The following is a 21,493-nucleotide window of genomic DNA, read 5'->3' on the forward strand; positions in this document are numbered from 1 at the left end:
GAGCCATCTGTTGTTTTCCCTCTAGAAAACAAGCTAGTTGGTCTTTAAAAAATTTTGTTTCTCATGTTCATTTATTTACTTTGAGAGACAGAGTGAAAGAGTGCAGGCACAAGCGAGGGGCAGAGAGAGAGAGGGAGAGAGAGAGAATCCCAAACAGGCTCTGTGCTGTCAGCACAGAGCTGGACTCCGGGCTCGATCTCACGACTGTGAGATCATGACCTGAACCGAAATCAAGAGTTGGATGTTCAACCGACTGAGCCACCTCGGTGCCCCATAGTTTTTATTTTGTTTGTTTGTTTGTTTGTTAATAAACTTAATTTTTTTTGCAATAATTTTAGATTTATAGAAAAATGGTGACGATAGCACAGAGAGTTCCCATAAACCCATCGCCAGGTTCCCCGATGATTCACATCTGCCATTTGTATGCGTACCTTTGCTACAGCTGATGACCCAGGTGCCATGCCCCCAGGTCCCCAGGACAGTCGGGGAGGAGAGGGCCCTGCAGCTCTGGTGGGAGCAGAAGGAAGACTCCAAGGCCCCTGGTTCTCCTGATCTGGGGGTTCAGGAGACAGAGGAAGCTGGATGGACCAGGCCCCAGAGGTCCGTCCGACCTCCTGCCACCAGCCAGACTCCTCATCTATCCCTGCCAGGCCTTTCCTGGCACATGCAGCCCTCTGTGGGTAGCCTGTTGGGCCTGGGAAGCCTGCAAAAAAGTCTTTCTTCCAGGTGCTGGGTTGCAGGATCCTTGGGGAAAAGTCCCTCCCAGGATCGCAGTCAGCACTGAGCAGGATTTCCCTTCGTTCAGCCCCTGGCTGTCCAAGCTCTTCCTTTCCTGGTCCTTGCTTTCTCTCCGCAGTGTCCCCACCTCTCCCTTCACTGATTGCCTGTGGGTTTGTCTACGGGTCCCTCTGCAGAAAGCAGCATGCCTCTTCCCAAGGCAAACCCCTGGGGCGGTTGTCATCTCCCAAATCTCTGAGCATCCCAGTTGTCCCCCGGATCTAACCAAGTGGGGGTGGGGGGCAGCTGCCAAGGTTGGCCCCTGGGCTTAAGAAGACTATGTGGGTGTGCGCCCTCCCTCCCCCGCTTCCCCTGTGCTCGTGTGGCACCTTTGCCAGTTTCCTTGCTGCTTCCTCACAACACTATGACACTGGAAGGACAGACGTTATCAGTCCCAGGAGAGAGGCACAGAGGTCAACACCTTGACTCAAGTCCCACAGATATGCTTTCATGGCCCCCTATCTCACGCCTCCAAGGACTTAGAACATTGGCAATTCTGTGTTTGACTTATTACTGTGATTCCTTGAATTCTCTTTCCCTCCAAATAAGACTGCTCTGGCCGCCACCATATCCCTACCGCCTTGCCCCACTGCCTGGTACTCAGGAGATTCTCAATAAATGTTTTTAAATGATTGAATAAATGGATGAGTTAGAGGGAGAACATTCATCCGTGCATTCAACGATAGATTGTCAGGCCCTTTGATGGTTCCTGGGGTTAAAAGATGAACAGGATATAATCCCCACCCTTGAAGAAATCAGTCTTGTGAGGAAGATAGACTTGAAAACAAAAGATTACACGAAATTACACACAATACCGTAATGGAGGGATGTCTAGGCGTGTTCAAGTGCTAGGAAAGAACTCTCCTATAAACTCTCCCTGGAGGATCAGGAAGGCTCTGGGGAGGAGGGGGCTTGTAGGGTAAGTGGCAATGCCTCTCCTGGAGTGGTGGGGGCGGGCAGGGTGGAGGAAGGGCATTCCTAGGCCAAGGGGCCACAGTGAGCCCTACAGGGACCTGACTTTCTCAGAAAAGGCCCAGGGGAGCCTGTGCGGGCAGGGCTTGAAGCCAGGCTCTTGGATCTTTCCCTTCACCACATCGCAGTTGGAGATTTCCCACATGTGCCCTCAAGGATCGGGGTCCGGGAGGATTATACCCACTCCCAAGACAGGGTGCGGGGATTACTGGCTCCCTGTCATTCTCCTTTGACGACGGCCTGCCAGGAAAATCTCTTCTGGGAGGGAGTTCCACATATGAGGCAATTTGAAACAGTCTTATGAGATTTCTGAAGCCGAAAGCTCAAAGAGAAGCTATCCGGCCGGCTCCCTCCTCTCTCGCAGCTTGCAATTCCAGCCAGCACATCGTGGAGCCACCGGGTCGCAGCTGTCTGTGGGCAATTTCATGCAGTCCTTTCCCACGTTTACTTCCTGTCTCTTTAACAGGATTTAGCTCAGGTTTGTTTGACTTTTACTTCCAGAGACCGCTGCCTTTCCCACATGTTGCCGTTGTGTTTGGGTTGTAGGCAAGATCTTAAGAGTGCACACATGTACACAAATGGAGGGAGTCGGTACTCTGGTGGGGGTGGGGGGCAAGGCGGGATTGGGATATCTCAGGTGTGTCTGCAGTGGAGGAGGGTCCCAAATCACGGTGACAAGTGCCCCTGAAAGGTGGCGTCCGCTCAGTGGAGAAAGGCAGGCCACGGTGCCAGTGCGGCTGGAGTACTTTCAAAACAGGAATCTGGTAATTTTGATTTAAAAATGCCTTCATGGATTTACTTTTTATGCTACCCATACGTACACCATCCTCACCCATGGAGGATTCCTGGATCCCTCCTCCCCTGACGTTTTTACATCAATTTTATTCTTACTTGTGTCTTTACAGAAAATGGCACAGAAATCACAGGTTTGGAAGAGCTAGAAGTTATTACAGTTCCGTATTTCGAACACCTCAATATCAAGTTTCTTTCTTCCCACTCTATGTACAGTATTTACACACAGGGGCTACAGTCTAACACTTCAAACCAACTGGGGACAAAGACAAGAAGAAGAAGAGGGGGGAGTTCCATGAACGGGATGAGGAAGAAATCAACTGTTGATACGGAATTAAAACCCCAACTCACTGTCTCAGACCTTCCTCTTGCGAGGTATTCCCTGCAAGGGTGGGTGGCATGGCAGAGGGAAATGTCAGGGGGGTGAGGGAGACCTGCGTCTGGCCCGGGGGCAGCTGCAGGGAGGCCACCCGTACGGACAGTTCCTCTCATCCGCAGACAGGAAGAAGCACCCTGTCACCTATTCCTACACGGTCACTATGTCCCTCCTATTCTAGCGGGCAGACAACACGCATACACCGGGCATGGTTTGAGTTGAACACCGGCTCCTGCTTTGCTCTCCTTTGAGCCCTTTCTCTTTCTCACCCTTCTGGTGACCACTCCTTGATGCCTATAATAGCCCCAGGCCCCCTCCAAGCTTGGCCTCCCGAGGATGGTCTGGATCAAGTGGAGTCGAGATCTGTGGCTTCTTATGGGTTCATTTTACAGCTGGATTGGGGTGCTCCAAGGCAGGACACATGCGAACCGATAAATTGAAAGAAGCTCTAGAAGGGTGTCTTGCATGGCAAGTCAGGGTCACAGGCATCACACCAGGGGGGTCAGGATGCTTCAGAACGCAGGCCCCAGGGCTCCGGGTAAGAGTTCGGCCTCCCCAACAGTGCCATGACCACAGCATTTGTGACGTGTACCCCCTGGCTGCAGGGCCCAGGCCCAGGACTCTACAGATATTGTACATGGCCCCGTGCGGTGCTGGGACCCATGCTGGGGGGAACGGTGGGGCGGGCTGGGTGTGGAGAGGGCCGGCAGGTTCCTAAGGGTGACCGTGGAGGGCATGAGACAGAGGGTGGCCGAGGGGCTCAGGCTGAGACCTTCCAAGTTTAACCTGGACCGTGGGCAGAGGTTGTAGCTGGGCCTGCGGGGCAGCACATCCACACCGCAGAGGCCCAGGCCCGGGCCCTCAGGAAGGAATAGGCTGGCGAGCGCAGTTTTACTGAAGACTGGGGGGCTCAGGACGTTGGTGCCAGAGTGCGGGTCCTCAATCCCGGTCACCGCTGTGGCAGGCAATGAGTCTGCAGCAGTGGGCTTTGGGCCCGGCCAGAGCAGAATCCGTAGCGGGTGTAGAGCCGGGAAGGGGAGGCTCTTTCACGCGAGAGAACAGAGAGTAAGGGGTGGATTTGGGCAGGGAGAGTCGCCAAGGGATTGAGTGAAAGCGGCTTGAAGGGGTGGTTTGGGACAGCAAGAAAGCTTCTGAGGCAGGGCTGTTGGGGTGAAGGGGAAGATGCTGGAGAGGTCAAGACCAGATAGGGGGTGTCTCCGCGTGGCCCAAAGCCTCGGCCAGAACTGAGTTGTGCCTGAAGTCACCCCGGGGGTCATGGAGGGCCTGTGGGGCCGGGGGGGGGGGGTGGTGGGGCAGAGGCCAGGCCCGGGCCCTGCCTCAGAGAACACCTCCCGACACCACAGGCCCCGAAGAGAGCAGAGTCCTGGGGCTCCGGTAGCTGCGTGCCCTTGACCTAAGCCATGTCCTCAAGCTGTGGTGGACTCAGCTTCTCCGCTGGCCTGTCTTCTTCCATGGCGTCCTCCTCCTCTGGCTCCTCGGTATTCCGGGCCAGGCTGTCAGGCCCAGACACAGTCCCCAGCACTTTGGTGCTGTGCTCCTGAGCTCTGGCTCGGAGCGCCGCAATGCTGTTCTCCCTCAGTTCCTCCTGGGACATGGCCGCTGGAGGGTCGGGGCCCCGCTCCTCCGGTTCCATCTTGTCGAGTTTGGGCAGGGCCTGGCGCTCCACCTCGGGCTTCCTCCCCGACTCCGCTGCGGCCTCCAGCGACTTTTTGTGCATCCCTAAAAAGAATTGTTGGTATTCGGGTTTAGAAAAGCGCCTGGGAAAGCCATCTTGAACTGAAAACAGCAAAGATAGAGAGAGGCCAGAATTAAGGACGAGCAGAAAGCCTTACTTCACACACCGCAGTCACGCGAGTCCCAGGGGCTGGGGCTGGGGCAGCGGGAGGGAGGCCAGGGGATGGGGCTACAGACCAGCAGCCGGGCACCAGGCCTGCAGAAGGCTTCTTCAAGTCAGGTTCCCCGGCACCTGGGCACTGGGCAGCCTATTCTGTCCCTTCCTAAGCATAGCACTTGCCCCCCACCCCCATCTCTCCCTCCCAGGATTCCAGATCTTAGAACCCCACGATAGGCTGGTGCTGCTTACCAGACATAGGCCTTGAGGGCAGGTGGGGGAAGATGGCAGGAGAGATTTAAGGGGGAAGAAGTCCTTTGGGAAAAACCAGAATGGTGGCCACAGGGACCTAGGGGTCCCCTGAACCCTCAAGAGGGGCGGTTTCACTCACCACAAGCCCACCTTTGGCCAAGGGGGGAGGAAGGTACAGACCCTGGGGCGACAGCCACACCCTTATCAGAAGACAAAAGAACCCAAGTTCCGGGGCCTGGCAGGGATGAGAGTCCTAGCCACCCAACAGGGGGGCACAAGGGATAGACACTGAGCCCTGGGCCCAACCTGCCCTCTGAGCCTCCTAAGGATGACGAGGAGGGCTGTTTTGGAGTGCCTGTGTCCTGCTAGGCTGTTGTAGCCAGGTCTCCCTGCTCCTGGGTTCTGTCCCCTCCTCCAGGGAGCCCGCTCTCCTCACCACAGGGGCAGGGCCCCAAGGAGGGTGCGGGCTCTTACCCAGCAGCCACGGGGCACAGGAGTCCATGATGCCATCCTTGGCAGACTTGAGGATAGACTCTGGCAGGGGGATGGAGTGCCGCACCATGGCCCCATAGAGCCCGTACTCCGCCATGACGCTGCTCCGGCCCCAGCACTTCTCCCGTTTCCTCCACTTGGCTCTGCGGTTCTGGAACCAGACCTGCAAGTGAGGATGAACAGGTCAGGGGCGTGTTCTGAGAGACGCTGAGGCCAGGCCCTTACCTCAGTGTGCCCACTGGGAAGGTCCCCACCCCTTTGCTGGCAGCTGCATCCCCTTGTGATGGCTGGTCTCTCCGGCAGGGTGTCCTTACTTAAGCTCCCTCGCCCCATGGTGCCCCTGGGGTTCCTCCAGGCTCCGAGTGCCCAGAATGAGGACACCCAGTCCTGTAAGAATACGATGGGTGAATTTTTTTTTTAATATTTTATTTTTTATTTTTGAGAGCGGAATAGAGAGTGCGAGCGGGGGAGGGGCAGAGAGCAATGGGGAGAGAGGATCCGAAGTGGTCTCTGCAATGACAGCAGAGAGCCCTATGGGGAGGGGGCGGGGGGGGGGCGAGAACTCCTGAGAACCAGGTGATCACGTCCTGAACTGAGGTCAGACACTCAACCCAATGAGCCACTCGGGTGCCCCTCTTTTTCTTTTTGCTTTAAAAAAATTCTTCAACGTTTATTCATTTTTGAGAGACAGAGAGAGACACATTGTGAGTGGGGGAGGGGCAGAGAGAGAGGGAGACACAGAATCGGAAGCAGGCTCCAGGCTCTGAGCTGTCAGCACAGAGCCTGACCTGGGGCTCGAACTCACGAACTGTGAGATCATGACCTGAGCCGAAGTCGGGATGCTCAACGGACTGAGCCACTCAGGCGCCCCCTTTTCTTTTTTAAATCGAAGCAGTTCTAAGGTGATGGAATAGAGGCCTCATGACAGGGTCTTGCAGGTGGACAGTCCCCAGCATGGTCCTCAGTTCGCCTCTGAGAAGCCCCACCTGGATAGCTCTCTTGCAAGTGTGCATGCCTCCAGCATATAAACAGAATCTCTTTGTGACTCGCAGAGGGACAAATGCCTTCCAAGGGCTGGACTAAACGCACCTCTTGTTCAGGGCTCCCTCTCCACCACAACTCCAGGGGCCAGAGCTGTCTGGGAAGCGAGCGAGGGTGGACCCAGGCAGCAAAGGGCATTGCACCTAGGGATCAGGAAGCCGGGGGACACACTCCCAGGAGGCCTGAGTCAGCCCCCTTTCTCTGCCGTATCCTGGCTAAGCCCTCCTCTGCCCTCCATCCTCCATTCACCCTCTCCCCCAGTTTTGGATCTAACCCTGAATGACATTTAGGGGAGCTGGGCATCCATCCCTCAGGTTAGAAGACAAAATTCTCCTGGTGTGCAGAGAAAGCGGGGTGCAGACCTAGGAAGGTGCAGTGGGGGGCACCCTAGAGATTGTTTCTCTGGCCCCAAAGCTGACTGGTACAGGGCATGGGGTACCCTCGGGGTGTCCATAGCACTCCACGCCGGTGCTTGGGGGAAGGGAGATTCCTTGGTCTCCCAAAGCAGCTTTTCTGAGATTTCCGGCAGCTGCCAGGAGTCAGCGCTAGGGACAGCTGCACTGTCCCTCAAGCAGGTGAGAGGCCCTGGAGAAACCAGTGGGCGCTGTTAGGATCCCAGGCCCGGCCAACGGCCCCCTCTTGGCCCCCTCACAGCCCCTCCGGGCCCTCACCCCCGGGATGGCGAGACGGCCGAGACGCCCCGGGAAGTGGGGGGCTAAGGGGGAGGACAGAGGCGGGTTCCGGGAAAATCTATTAGTTTCCTCTGCGATTTCCATTCCCTCGCCTGCGCCGGGTCCCCCGCCCTTCCCTCCGGGCCCCTCCCCCTCCCCCGGAGGCGGAGGTTTCAGCTTTTGATGAAAAATTGCTCCAGCTCTATTCAGGAGGCGGCAAAAGAAGAGTCACCCCCAGGGGCAGCCCTGGGCTGATTGAAAAATAAGTTAATTTCTGTTTGAATCGATGGGCCTCAGGCACTGAAATATCACGGGAAATTAAAGCGGCTGCTCTCTCGGGAGCCGCGGCATTGACCCGCACTAATTAATGCTGGGGAGGCAGCGCGAGCCGCGCCGCGAGCCGCTCCCCCTCCCCGGGGGACCCCAAACACTTCTCATTTAACTAATTAGACGGGGAAAATTGGGTGTTAATTTGTTTAGGATTTTTTCCCCTCTTCCCCCCGGCAGCTCCCACCCCAGCCCCCACCCCGCGCGGGGGCGCGGGAAATGAATGCGGGGCTCGCCGGCAGATGGCTGCCCGGGTCACTCTGCAATCTTCTCCGACTTGATTGCTTGATTAGGTCGTTAGCACATTAAAAAAAAAAATTGCTTGCCGTCTGGCGCTGGCGTGATGAGTGGGACGCGCGGCAGCGCCTGGGTAATTTATCTTTTTATACGGCAAAGAATTTGATTTCAATCTGCAGATATATGGGGCGCCTTTGACACCTGTTTAACATCGCGCCGCTGACAGTTTAACCCTTTGCTGCCTCGGCCGCCGGGAGGCCCCGGGCGGGGGTTCGGATCCGCACGCCCCCGCCGTTCCCGCCGCCGCCGCTATGTGGCGCAGTGAGAGGCCCGACGGCCCCAGGTAGCCGCGAGTCTACGGCTGCGCGCGGCCGGCCGCCTCCAGCAGAGGGCGCCCCGGCAGCCCCGCCTCGCCGCCTGACAACCTCCCCAAAGCCCCATGGTCACAGACACCCTCTGCGGGGCTGCGGAAAGACCGCACGCTCCACGCACACCTTTAAATAGACCCAAATGTGTGTGACCCTGTTTTGAAACATCTCCATTTGTAAACAACCAGGAACCCATAAAAATGGGAGAGAAGAGGCCCAAGACGCCCTGGGCCTCGCCACCCACAATTAGAAAACTGTCTCTCGTTCCACCGTGGGTGGAGCCGCCTGCGGCGAGCTGCACTTTTGCCACCAACGGGTTTGGCACCTGCCGTTCCTGCTCGAGCCCTCCTGGAGAGCTGCGGAGCCAATGTGCGGGACCTTTCCCCTGGTCTGGACCCAGGACCGCCTGGAGGGCCCCTGCCAAGGAAAGGATTTATGCAACTTGAAAGCCACTAGATGGCTGCGCTTCGTGTGCTACAGAGCGGAGATCAGCAATGCAAGCCCAGGCTACCTCGCTCATCGTCCTGGCCTGGCTCTAAGCTGTTTAGATCCCTCCCCAGCGCCACCTGTCTGTCCTGCAGGCGCTCTGCCCGACTATCTGCCAACCCCAGTGCCTGCGATTTGTGAGACCTCTGTCTTGTCCTGTCTTCCTTCCCAATAGCCCTCGGTGGCCCTCTATAAGTACCCACTTGTCTCAAGCTGCTTTGTTCCATGGAGGATAAATCTAAAGGGACTAATTCACATAAAAATGTAAGTGACTTCTGGTTTCATCCACCTCTCAGAGAAAGCAGAAGGATGAAGCCGTTGGCGATGGAGCGAGGCACCGAGTCTGACCACAGAGAGTTGGGAAGGCTTTCTTTATGAATCTAAGTCAGACATTTACTTCCTGGTCAGGAGCTAACCTTCTTGCTTGAATATAGTGAATTATAAAACAACAAGACCACAACCTCTTAACTGGAACCCATGCAGCCAGACTCCACCATGTTTTGGATTTTTGAAAGAAAATGTGATGTAAATACCACCATTACATGGCATTCTACTGCAGCAGCACACCCATAATCAAACTCACTAGTTTGGATTTCTGCAGCAAAGCATATGCATATTCATACTAAAAAGGATAAATAGGGGCCCCTGAGTGGCTCAGTCGGTTAAACGTCTGACTTCAGCTCAGGTCATGATCTCATGGTTCGTGAGTTCGAGCCCTGCATTGGGCTTTGCGCTGACAGCTCAGAGCCTGGAGCCTGCCTGCCTTGGATTCTGTGTCTCCTCTCTCTGCCCCTCCCCTGCTCAGGCTCTGTCTCTCTCTCTCTCTCTCTCTCAAAAATAAATAAAACATTTAAAAAAATAAAATAAAACAGATAAATAAAAGCATAGGGAATAATAAAGGGCATAAAGTTGGGTCTGGTTTTTGCCATTAGTGAGTTTTGGATGATGCACGTAGGAAAGAACCCTGTTTTCAGCATGGTTTGGCGTTATGGATTCTGGAGAAGGGATTGTGGAGTATGCAAAGGCAGAGACACCCCACCCGCCCCAGTGTGGATGCCTGGGAAGATGCAGCGCTCTGACTTCCTCTGGATTCCATGAGCACTGGTGCCTGGGGTGGGGGGCGGGGGGCAGGGAGCTGGCGGGGGGCAGGGCTCTCACATGGAGACAGCATTTTTATAGGAACACTAAAGAAGGGGGTACAGACTTGGGATTCAGATTATCTCTGGGGCCTATAAACAGAACCATTTTCCTGAGTCTCCTAATTTGGGCAAATGAATAACCGGTCTGCAGATCAGACTTTGCCCACAGACATCCCCAGGGGAGTTGGTGCCTGCTGGTCGTTCAAACCAGGAGTCATCCAGACCCTCGGTTATGGGCTCCTGGAATGCCTGGCTCTCTGCAAAGACCAGATGCTGCTCCAATTTATGGAGGAAACCTGGACAGCCAAAACAATTTCTTTTTAGGACAGTTGGCAGGGACGCGGTGGCAGTGGTGCCTCGGAGGGAAGTGGACAAGGAATGAGCATTAACCCTAACCACTCTTCATATTTGCCTTCCTCTTCCCTTCCTGGAAGCAACCAGCATGTGTACAGAACTTTGAAGTGTACGAGAAGCACTGAAGGCAGACAGTCCTGAACTGGAATTCTCAGCTGTGACAACGACTGCTGTGTGACTTGGGGCAAGTTCCTTGCCTTCTCTCAGTCTCCATCTCTTCAAATATAAAACAATACCTATTTTTCAGGGTTGTTTGAGGATTAATGACAGAAGTGAAAGTTTCGAACATCCATGCTCATCACACAGAAGGTAGGTGTTCAGGAAGTGCTACTTGTTATTTCAATGGAGGCACAGAATAGCAGCAGGAGTCTGCCCAGAGGGAACGTTAATCAACAGCATTACCTGCCCCTCTGGCCTCCTCTGCATGCCCTTTAGCAAGGCTGGACTGACAATAATAACTCCAGGAGAGGGGCAGAGAGACAGAACCAACCTTCAAACCATGCTATTTTAATACAGACAGCCTCTGGTTTCCCCTTAGGCATCCAGAGGTCCCAACGGATTTCCCTGCCGCTCTCAGCACATGTGTAAGGTATTGCAGGCCCTTGAGGCTCAAATGCAAGAGAACACCCATGCAGGTGCCCAACGCTCCCTGCAAGTTGGCCGTGATCAGAAGCTAGGAAGCCTAGGCCCTGCAAATTGGCCATGATCAGAAGCTAGGAAGCCTGGGTTGGAGATCCTTGCTCTGCCTCCAACGGTCTTGGTGATCTTGGGTGCATTTCTTAGCCTTTCGAGCTTTGAGTGCCTCATCTGTCCTGTAATACCACCCTCTTGAAGGTTTGTTATAAACATGAAATGTAACAGTGCATGGGAAATGCCTGGCACGTAATAATAATTCAAGACCCCTGGCCTGATGCTGGATGAATTCTGTGGATAAATGTGCAGCAAGACGAGGTTCCGCTTTCCAGAAAATGCTCAGTGGAAAACTTTTTACCTAAAGCCAGGTCCTTCCTGGCCCCGCTCCCACCTCTGAGGTTCCTTCTAAGCATTTAGATCTTTTTCCCTACTTGGTCTCTTGGTTCTGGCAAGCGCCGAATACTCCTTCAGTCGCTCGCTCCTTCAGTTTCCTGGCTGCCCACTTTCTAGAAGAGACTGCCCCTCTCATGCGACGGTCAGGTCTGGAACTCTTCAGCAGAACCTGTGTAAAGGTCACGGTCCTCACCTGCCTGACACTGCAGGGCTGAGTGCCTGAGCAGGGACCCAAAGTGACGCACATAGTCGCCGGATTTGGCACTCCAGGCAAGAACTTCCGGCTTGGGAAAGGATCTGGGTTTCCTGGTGCATTTCCCCTCAGAGGTGGTGCCCCAGCAGCGCTCAGAAAGCCCAGTAGGATGCCTCTGGCTGTCAACAGCTAGTCTGGCACGTGCCTCCACAACTGGCAGAGAGGGTCCCAAGAGTGTGTGCCTCCATTGATAGACTGGACCTGGGGAGGGGTACTTGCCAAACAGGTGCTCTTCTGCCATAAGGCGCACTCGGAGCAGACCAGGCAAGGCTGTCAGCCATTTCTCTCTCTGTGCGTGTGGCCAGCGTGAGCAGCTGTGGTTGTGCCCATGGCTTCTCTCCTGTCCTGGAAGCTCCCATCTTTGCATTCCCACCGGACAACATGTCCAGGGCTCGTTCCCTCAAAGGTCTCCCAGGAGACCCTCTGTGGTTTTCCCAGGACCGTCCCCCCTAAAGGAGACATCTTGTACAATGGACGCTCTTTGCACATTCTGGGCACTTGCCTCCCCAGGCCCCGCCCTCCAACCTTGTCTTCCTGCCGTCAGGCCTGGCTCTGTCGGCCATGTGGCAGTTCCCATCACATTCACCCAGCTTCTTTCCTCTCTCCTCCGGCTGGAAGCTGATTAATTTGGGCTCGTTGCTGCAGTGATTTAATGACTTAACACTCCACATGCGCTCAGCATTCCTGACACCATATTTCAGCGTCTCCCTTCCTGTCCCAGCTTCAAGCTCAGAGAAGCTGGGCCTTGCTGCAGCCTCTGACATCCAGTAGGGGGCGGCTTTGCCCACATTTCCCAGTAGCCCAGGCAGCATCCTTCCGTGCATACCTGACAGGTCATCTTGTCCCTCATCCCGCCCGGTCACCCCAAACTCTACTTCCCTCCACTCATATGAACCCACCTGAAGTGCAGAAACTCCTTTCCTGAGCCTCTGTCCCAGCATGTTTACTTTGGCTGCCCACAATCACCTGGAGAGCTTCAAAAACATACAGATGCCCAGGTTTCACACCAGAACGGCTGGGCTTGGAAGCCCGGCATGGGTGTCTTCCAAAGCTGCCCTGGGATGCTAATAAATGTTCCAGGCTGAGACACCCTGCAGCCTTCTGTCAAGGTACATCTTCTATCTTCTATCTTAAAACTTTGTTCCCTATCCTTGGGCAGGGATCCCTTTAAAAGAGGCAGAATGGGGGACGCCTGGGTGGTTCAGTCGGTTAAGCATCCGACTCTAGATTTCAGCTCAGGTCATGATCTCACGGTTCGTGAGTTCCAGCCCCTCATCAGGCTCTGCACTGAAAGTGCAGAGCTTGCTTGGGATTCTTTCTCTCCTTCTCTCTCTGCCCCTCCCCCAGTTGCTCTCTCTGTCTCTCAAAATAAATAAAACTAAAAAAAAAAAAAAAAAGTCAGAATGGAACAGCACTAGTCAGAGAATCCAAACCATGAATGTGAATCCAAACCATACAAGAATGTGCCCATTCAAAAAAAATTTTTTTTATGAGTGTGTTTTTGAGGTTTTTTTCTTTAAGAATAATGTCTGGTACTCAAACAAATTTTGGTTATTTTTTTTTCTTTTTTTTTAAATTTTTTTAACGTTTATTTATTTTTGAGACACAGAGAGACAGAGCATGAACAGGGGAAGGTCAGAGAGAGAGGGAGACACAGAATCTGAAACAGGCTCCAGGCTCTGAGCTGTCAGCACAGAGCCCGACGCGGGGCTCGAACTCACGGACCGTGAGATCATGACCTGAGCCGAAGTCGGACGCTTAACCGACCGAGCCACCCAGGCGCCCCAATTTTGGTTATTTTTTTGAGAGAGACAGCGTGAGTGGGGAGGGAGTAGAGAGAGACGGAGAGAGAAAATCCCCAGTAGGCTCCACACTGCCTGCGCAGAGCCCAGCGCGGAGCTTAAACTCATGAAACCGCAAGATCATGACCTGAGCTGAAATCAAGAGTCAGACCCTTAACTGACTGAGCCACCCAGGTGCCCAATATTGGTTATTTCTATAAAGGTTTGATATAGGTCCCCACCTGACCTCAAACCATCTCTGTTCCCCCAGCTTCAAGTCAAAGCACAGGCTTCAAGCTCAAGAGGAGGTGGTGAACTTCCGGGCTTTAGACGCAGACCCGGGTTCGAACCCTGTGCCCCCCACTTGCTAGCTGTGTGGCCTTGGGCAAGTTGCTGTGCTTCCGTTTCCTCAGTTGTCACCAGGATTTAATGAGATCAGCGCTGAAATGGAGTGAGCACTGGGCATTTGCCCGGGCATCACGCGGAATTCATTACGCACGGCGCATAGCATCTGCACAACAGGCAGGTGTCAACATCATCCCCATTTTACAGGAACCAGAGGCTCTGCAAGGTGAAGTAACTTGTCCGGTCACTCAGCTGGGAATGGTGAAGCCAGGATGTGTTTGGCTCCGAAACAGTGCCCCTAATCACCCTACCTACTCCCTTGCCCTGTGCACGTCATGTATTCAGAACACCTGCACATGGAGACTGCTCTGTAAATGACAGCTGTGATTGTCCCTGTCACATGCTAAGGCTTTCTCCCCCAGCGCCACCTGGGGCAAGGACATTTAACAGCTCACAAACACCTCCTGGAGGCAGCATTTAGCCAAAGAACCCTGTGGTGCTCAAAGACTGAGAGATTCTTGTCTCCATTCTCCCATTTCTACAGTCCTCACAGTCCCAAGGGCAATCAATTTACTCCACACCCTAGCTCCTCCTTGCTGGTTCCTGCAGCTTCAGACGCCACGGATAGATGCCCCCCACCACCCCGCCACCCCCAGGCAACTTAGAGAAGGGGGGGGGCATCTGTGGCAACCTCAGTAACAGCTGAGGAAGAGCCTTCCCCCAAATCCCTCACACACTCCCGCCCACCATCCCCACCGTCACCGCCATGGCCAAACAGATTTTAGGACGACCCACCGCAAGAGAGAGTTGTTCCTTCCTACTGGTCAGTGGTGCAAAAGTGAGGCCTGACAACAGGGGAATTTTTCAGCCGTCCACCCCAGCCGCTCGTAATAGCCAACTTTGTGCTAAGGAAGGGCCAGGTATGGGTTACCACTGCACGTTGACCGGATTGGGCCTTGGCTTACACACACACGCACACGCACACACAAGCGCACACATACGATTGAGAATCAACACCCAGGCTTACCCCACTGGACCCAGTTGGGTGGGGGATGACGGATCCAGGCCACCATGGATAATGTACCAAACAGATAATCTGCTTATGAGTAATTGAGCTCATTGTTAGTGCCAACGTCTAAAGCTACTGGCTGAAATTCCATATCACTTTCCAGGGGAGAGGAAGACTCTTCTGGAAAAGTAGCTCATGTCTCATTTCCAATTCTCGGGTTGTCCAATGAGAGAACACAAAACAAGCCACAACTTATCTGGTTCCTTCTCCCCCCAGCACATATCCCACCTGGAGACCCAGGGTTCTTGACTGTGAGGGGTTTCAGGAAGTCAGGACACCCCCTACCAACAACTTTTCCCAGCCTTAGCAGTAAACTGTTCTGGACCATTCCACTGACAGGAGCAGCTTTCATTTAAGGATGTGATCCAGTTGAGGCAAATCCAAATCTGGAAATGTTTCTCCTCCTATCACACTCACTGCTGCCTCATGGAGGCCCTGCCTAGAAAATCATCCGACTTCATCTTCTCCCAGAGAAACCATTAAGCAGCCACACTCCTGCCCAGCTAGCGATGTTCTGGCCTTGGGAAGGTCTTCCTGCTGATGAAGGGAAGCCCTGCACCCACCACAGCTGAGAACACTCCTGTCCAGACCCATGGCCGGTTATGTCGCAAAACTCTCTAGGAGAGGTGCACCTGGTTGGCTCAGTCAGTGGAACATGTGATTCTTGATCCCAGGGCTGTAAGTTCAAGCCCCATGTTGGGTGTGGAGATTACTTAAAAATAAAATCTTAAAAAAACAAAACAATGAGCCACACTTACAGGCACAAGTCCCCAGCCACATCCCAGGGCAGGGCCAGCTGTTCACGTGTGAGAGGAAGAAGAAGCTTCCGGTGGATGGGTGGATGGACGTGGTGGGGAGTAGACAGAAAGGGAGGGGGCAACCTTTTCTTCATGGGTCAGGGGAGTGGAAGAAAGGGAAACAGAATGGGGTCAGGGCTAGAAGCCACTCTCCCCCTCTCCCCACCTCTGGCCTTGGAGCAGACATTTAGCTGTCCTAAGAGATATTGACCACAACAAAGACCCCACTGAGAGCCCATGACCCACCCAGCACTCCTTTTCCCACCACAGGCCCCTTCACGGTCTGCCTGACATACGCCTCAGGAAGCCTAGGGTCTGGAACAGCAGGCCAGGCTACGTCATCTAAGTCTCTTGTCCCCAACAGTGCCCACGCCACATGGTGGGTGTTCAGCAAATACCTGTCAGCTTAAATGAACTGTTATTCATAAGGACCCATAGCAGGGGGGTGGGAGATGGGGTCACAGGTGTCCGGGAGCCTGGGGCAGTCAATGCCTCCGAGGGTGGGGAAAGAGAGAGAGGGGGACTTGGGGCTCTGTTACCTGTATCCTGTCTTCTGGTAGCTCCGTTTTCATGGCCAGCATCTCCCGGGCATAGACATCTGGGTAGTGGGCTTCATTGAATGCCTTCTCCAGCTCCTCTAGCTGGTAGGAAGTAAAGATGGTCCTAAGGGGAGCAAAATGACACACTCAGGATCCAGCAACTGAAAGACACTGTTCCAGAGAGGATAGAATGGACCTCCTCTATGCCACCTGGACAGACCCCAAATACAGGCTGGCTCAGCACAATCCGACATAAACTCCTTCACACACACACTCACGCTCACAGATACTTACACACACTCATAGCTTAACACTCTAGACTCGTCTTCATTCAACACTGAAGATCCACCCTGCCCTTCTTGGGAGGACATTATTTCATAATGTCGGTGACATTTCATAGTGGGAGTCTTTCTAGAAGCGATTTGGGGAAAAGGGTGTTCAGAAATTTTAGAAAACTGTAGAAAGCCCTTCTTCTTCCTTCTAAGCACAGAGTGAGGGACTCACCAGATAACTTAAAGCCTCTGGCCCCCTGGGACCTGCTTCCCAGTTTCCTCTCACAGACAACAAGTAGTATAATGGTCGACCCTTTTTTATTTAGTCGTTGACCTTTTAATGACATCCAAGTTCAAAGACCCACCAGAAAGTCAAATGCAACTGCAACCCAGTGTTTGTACAGCTGAGAACTGAATCTCCCACCTCCGCATGCACCCCAACACCTTGCCCTCCTTACCTTCCCAGCCAGCATCCAAATTTACTAGCTCCTTAGAGCTGCCTGCAAATCCCCTCCACTTCGGGGCGGTCCATTCTGGTCACTCTCACTCTGAGAGAGCCTACCTACACAGCCCCCACTCCCCACAGAGCAGTTTCCATTGACCTGTTTGGGTCCTGATCTGTTTTAAAAATCTGGTACAAGCTACAGCCTTTCTTTCGCCCTGGGCCAATGTGCAAATGAATATGGTCCAACACAAAAATTTACCTCCAATATCAGGGGCTTCATGGAGCCCATCTTTTTTCCATGAACTATACACATCCACTTAAAGGCACAAATTCTTCTCTTTTCAGACCTTATAGTCCAGATTCCACAAACCCATTTGTAAAAATGGTACATTCCACGCTTGAGCCTCTGGGATCTGACCCTGGGACCAGCACGGGGTGGGGGGTGGGGGGTGGTTAGAATCCTTCACTGACGGCCCTCACTTTCACCCTTACCCAACACAAGGGAAAAGTATAGGTGTAAGCCCCAGTAGGTCCTTGTGCTGGTGTGTCGGCTTTAATATCTTGGGGGATGATGCAAGGGATGTGTGAGGAAGAAAGATTCTGCCCTTTATAGAAAATGACTGGCTTGATTCTAAATCGTTTCTCCTATTCTCCTGGGAGGGGGGAATGGAATGTTTATGTATACAGAAAGTGAATTCTTCAGAATTTTGAAGATCTGCTGGTTTCTATTTTGCTCTTGTCACTTACTAAAGGGCCCCTGGAAGAGATCGTCCAAATAAACAATCAAAATATGCAAGCCGTTTTCAAAACTAGGGAAACAAAGTCACACAGGTATTGTGGTTTGGCCAAAGCCAAAGAAGAGACATTTAGAGATTTAGAACCATTCAAGTGCCAGCCTCTGCATGGGAGAGCTCTCATGGAAAAATAAAACAAAATAAAACCTCAAATCCCCCAAACTTTCCCTTAGTCCTGCCTCAGAGCGAATCCCTGTGTTGACACCCGACGTGCCCTCCAGGGAGCCTCCTGTATCCCCAAAGTGGGATCCAAACCCTGCTCCTGGCGTTGCGCAGAACCCCAGCCCCTTTTGGTGCCCACTGCATCCTGTCTGCAGAGCTGAGCTTTCCCAGTACAGAGAAGTGCAAAATCTGAGAGACTCCCAAGGCTTCTGCTCCATCCCTCCTCCCTTCTCTAAGCCCAGCACATTTCAGAGAGAAAAAGAGATGCCCATCTCTCATCACCAGACTCTAGGGTCTCTTACCTGAAATCCTCAAATGAGAGAAGTTCAGGAAAAAATATTTTTTACTAATTAAAAGCTGCACTGGCAATCAGTCGCCGTTCTAATAATATCTCTAATAATCTGCTCCCTTCGTGCACCAGACATAACCTGAAACCCAGGGCAGGTGGTGAGTTATACTGTCGCACTGAGAAGCCTCCAAAGCTCCCAACCATCTCCTCAGAGGGGAGAGTGTCAGAGGAGGACAGTCAGGAGCGTTAAGCATAGACTTTGGGCTATGGGTCAGCCAGCTCCAGGTGCCACACAAGGACATGTCCTGGAACAGAAACACTGTTCCAGCATGCAGGGGATGCTTTTTCCAGAACTCTCCTTGCTATGTGAACCCTGCTTCTCATTCCATACCAGCACAGAAGCAGTTCAGCCCGGACTCTGAACTGTCCTCCCTCCATGGTACCCGCGTCTGTCCCTGCTCGGGGAGGCTGACAGGATTGCCCACCCTGGGACCAGCACGAGATGGGCGCTAAACTAAAAAATGTTCTAATGAATATGTGTTGGATGAATGAATGTCCAAAGTGACCCAGGATCAATGCTTCCGTTTAAAACAAAACGAAGCTAAACAAAACAAAACCACCGCCGGGGTTACTGAGAAACCAAGTCAAAGTTCACCCTCATTCCAGCCTGAACCTATTGGGGTCTTAGAGGCCAGGAAAAGCCATTTTACAAGGTGGAAGCCAATAGAGGGGTTTTCAGGGGCTAAGGAAGAGGAAAATGCAAAAAAGTACCCAGAGAAAGGGTGCCAAGAGGCTGAGAACGAATTGGGGAGAAGAGGATGGGGTGGAATGCAGCAGGGAGAACTCGCAGGGGAGAAATGTCGGGAGAGTCAGCAGGAACCCTCTGGAGATCCCACCTAGACTGGTGCGCAGAGAGAGATTTGGGGAAACACACCGGAGGGTGAGCACCGGGAAGGAGTCTGGAGGCAGCGCTTGCAGCCAGTCGGGCAGATTTCTGGTTCTTGCTTCTCTATTTCCTTAAAAACCTCCCCATAAATTCCTACAAGGACCGGGTAGCTTGTGGAGTGGATGTGGACAGGAATGAGAGTCTGGGGTGGGGGCGGAGGGGGTTTACTTTTCAGGAATTACCTTTCAGCACCTATTACATTGCAAAAATGTGCCAGTAATGCCAGTTTGAAGGCATATCTCTTAAAATTCTCCCTTTAGCCTGTGCCCTAGTGCAGCCCACTCCACTCCAGCTGGGGCTGCCGGGGTCAGCCAGTCCACACACCTTCCCTCCCCATTTTACAGACGAGGAAACCGAGGCTGGGGGACGGGAAGAGACTGTCTCAGGATCACAAAAGAGCAGAAGCCTAACGAAAAATTCCCATCAGTGCAGGTATCACGCTCAAGATTTGGGGAACGGTGGGAGCAGAAGACTGGGGGGTGTGGCAGAGAGGACAGGGACCGCGGGAGAGGAATGCGGTCCCGGGGGCCGAGGGCAGAGGGACCGGCGTGCGCGGGAGGTACGCGCGGCTTTCCGAAGGTGCTGGTGCAGGGATCGAATCTGGGGGCCGTCTGCCCCTCTCCGGCTCGGGTTTGGCCTTTCCTTTCTCCCGAAGGAAAAAGCCCGCCCCGTGCCGCCTCCCCGGAGGCCACACACCATCCTCGCCCCGTGTGGCTGGACGCCGGGGTCCCGGGCGGATGTCCCCAAACAACGTTCGGTCTCCCCGCCCCGCCACAGCCTCAGGTTTCAACTCACGAGCCGGCGAAAATAGGGTCGGAGCGACCCGACCCCCACACAGGACACGGCAGGGAGTGGGTGAGCAGAAGAGGTAGCAGAAGGCGCCGCAGGGGCCTTACCTGTGTCTCCGCTTCTTCCGTTTCTTGGTCTGGTTTAAAGCCGATTTGGACATTTTTCGATCGCTGGAGGAAACATCTTCAGAATCTGAAAAGCGGGCGGAGGCACATGCGGCAGGATGGGGGGAGCGCTCGCCGGCGCCCGGGGACTTGAGGCGCCCGAAGCCCGCGAGGGCCCCACCCCGGGCCGCCTGCGGAAGCGCCGGGGGCCTGCTCTGCCGGCCTCGGAAGCCCTCCGAGAGGGCGACCCCATCCCTAAGCCCCGGCTGGCTGTACCCGCGCCGGCGCCCCAATCCGCAGATTTTGAACAGATTTCGTTGCAAGAGAGGCAAAGGCCCCAACGCGCCTGGGGCAGGGACGGCGGTGGAGCGAGGCAGCCTCAGGGAGTCGCGGGGCCCGCGGGCGGTGATCCCCGCGCTGCGCCCTGCCCCGCGCCGGCAGCCCCGGCGCCCCGGGCCTTAAAGTTGGCCCCGAGGAGCGGAGCCGAGGCGCCGGGAGCTGGGCGCCGGGAAGGGCTGGGGTCTCCCCGGGCACAGCCCCTTTTTTCCGTGCCTGCAGAATGCGCCCCCGCTCGAGACTGGAGAGACTGCGACGCGCCACTTTTCGTTGCCCCTCCAAATAAAAATAAATAAATAAAAAGATAAACGAAAAATCGGGGGAACTGCCGAGCGAGAGCAAGAGCCGGAGCCCGAGCGGGTGGGGACGCAAGGCCGGGAGAGCAGTCCAGGGAGGGCGCGGTGGGGTCATCCCGGGGGCCCCCCCGAGCCGGCAGGCGCCGGCATCGGATATATTGTGGCGTTTAGGAGCAACTGAACGGCGGCCGCTTCGGCCGCAGCAGAGGCCAGGTTGTCCGAGCGCGTGGGGTGAAAAATAAACCCCAGCTGACCAACGTGGGCGTTGTGGAACGGAGAAAAAAGAGGAAGGAACAACAACTTTGGATACCAGGGCTGGGGCCGAAGCGGGCACCCGCTTCCCCGGGCCTCCAGCACACGGAACAGAGCGAGGGTCCTCCGGGAGGCCGGGGCCGCAGTGGAGCAGCGGAGCTGGGGGCCCGCAGCCCGCCCCACGGGCTCCGACACGCCAAGCCCGGTTTCCGGTGGGGCCCCAACCTGGCGCCGGGGCAGAGCGGGGCCCGACGAGGGGACGAGAGAACAGCGCGGAGGCCGGAAACGCCGGGGCCGAAACCAGGCGGCCAGCGGGAGCATCCTCCGGGCCCCTGCCCCGGGCACGCCAGCCCCAGGCCGGAGCTGCGGCCCCTCGGCCAGGCGCGAACTTTTGCGCCCGGGGGAGGCCTTGCGGTGCCAGCGAAAGCCGACGGCGTGGAGCTCCGGCTCTTGCCCCCAGTCAGGCAGCCTGGCAGCCTCGCCCTCACCTACCCGAGCTGGCCGTCTGGCTGGTGTCCAGCGGCCCCGACGCTCTGCCCAGCGGCTGCAAGTGGACGCTCTGCGGGTCGGACAGCACTTCCAGGAAGGTGGGCTGCGCGTAGAAGCCGGGGAGCCCCCCGGGCCCCAGCAGCCCCATGCCGCCCACTCCTGCGGGACTGAGCACGGAGCGCGCCGCCAGCAAGTGCCCGGGGGCCAGGCCGTCGAGGGCAGCCCGCGGGTGGGAGCTGGGGGGCTCCTTGTTCAAGCCCAGGATCTCCTGAATGCCGAACCCCGTGCACCTGGCCGGGGCGACCCCCGAGGAACTCTTGGCCACAGTCTCGGATTTGGGCTTGCTCAGCGCTTCCCCCGCTTTCCCCGTCAT

General features: G+C 54.9%; 1 protein-coding gene across 1 annotated transcript; it reads right to left on the reverse strand.

Moving 5' to 3' along the window:
- Positions 1–4,331: 4,331 nt before the first annotated feature.
- VSX2 (visual system homeobox 2) lies at positions 4,332–21,493 on the reverse strand. Its single transcript, XM_047079725.1, has 5 exons — positions 21,124–21,493; positions 19,751–19,835; positions 15,947–16,070; positions 5,496–5,676; positions 4,332–4,657 (listed from the first exon to the last, which is right to left on the reverse strand). The coding sequence occupies exons 1-5, from the start codon at positions 21,491–21,493 to the stop codon at positions 4,332–4,334; spliced, it is 1,086 nt and encodes a 361-aa protein (XP_046935681.1).

Source organism: Lynx rufus, unplaced genomic scaffold (genome assembly GCF_022079265.1).
Source record: "Lynx rufus isolate CCGP_SWC_20201006 ecotype Redwood Valley unplaced genomic scaffold, mLynRuf1.p SCAF_17, whole genome shotgun sequence".
Classification (NCBI taxonomy): Eukaryota; Metazoa; Chordata; class Mammalia; order Carnivora; family Felidae; genus Lynx; species Lynx rufus.

What these genes read in the sequence shown, in the direction of transcription:
- VSX2 (XM_047079725.1), bottom strand. Translation starts at nt 21,493, where the DNA reads ATGACGGGGAAAGCGGGGGAAGCGCTGAGCAAGCCCAAATCCGAGACT. An exon ending in CGGAAGAAGCGGAGACACAG is followed by an intron (nt 16,071 to 19,750) that starts GTAAGGCCCCTG and finishes TGCTCCCCTTAG; the next exon opens with GACCATCTTTACTTCCTACC. An exon ending in TACCAGAAGACAGGATACAG is followed by an intron (nt 5,677 to 15,946) that starts GTAACAGAGCCC and finishes CCTCACTTGCAG; the next exon opens with GTCTGGTTCCAGAACCGCAG.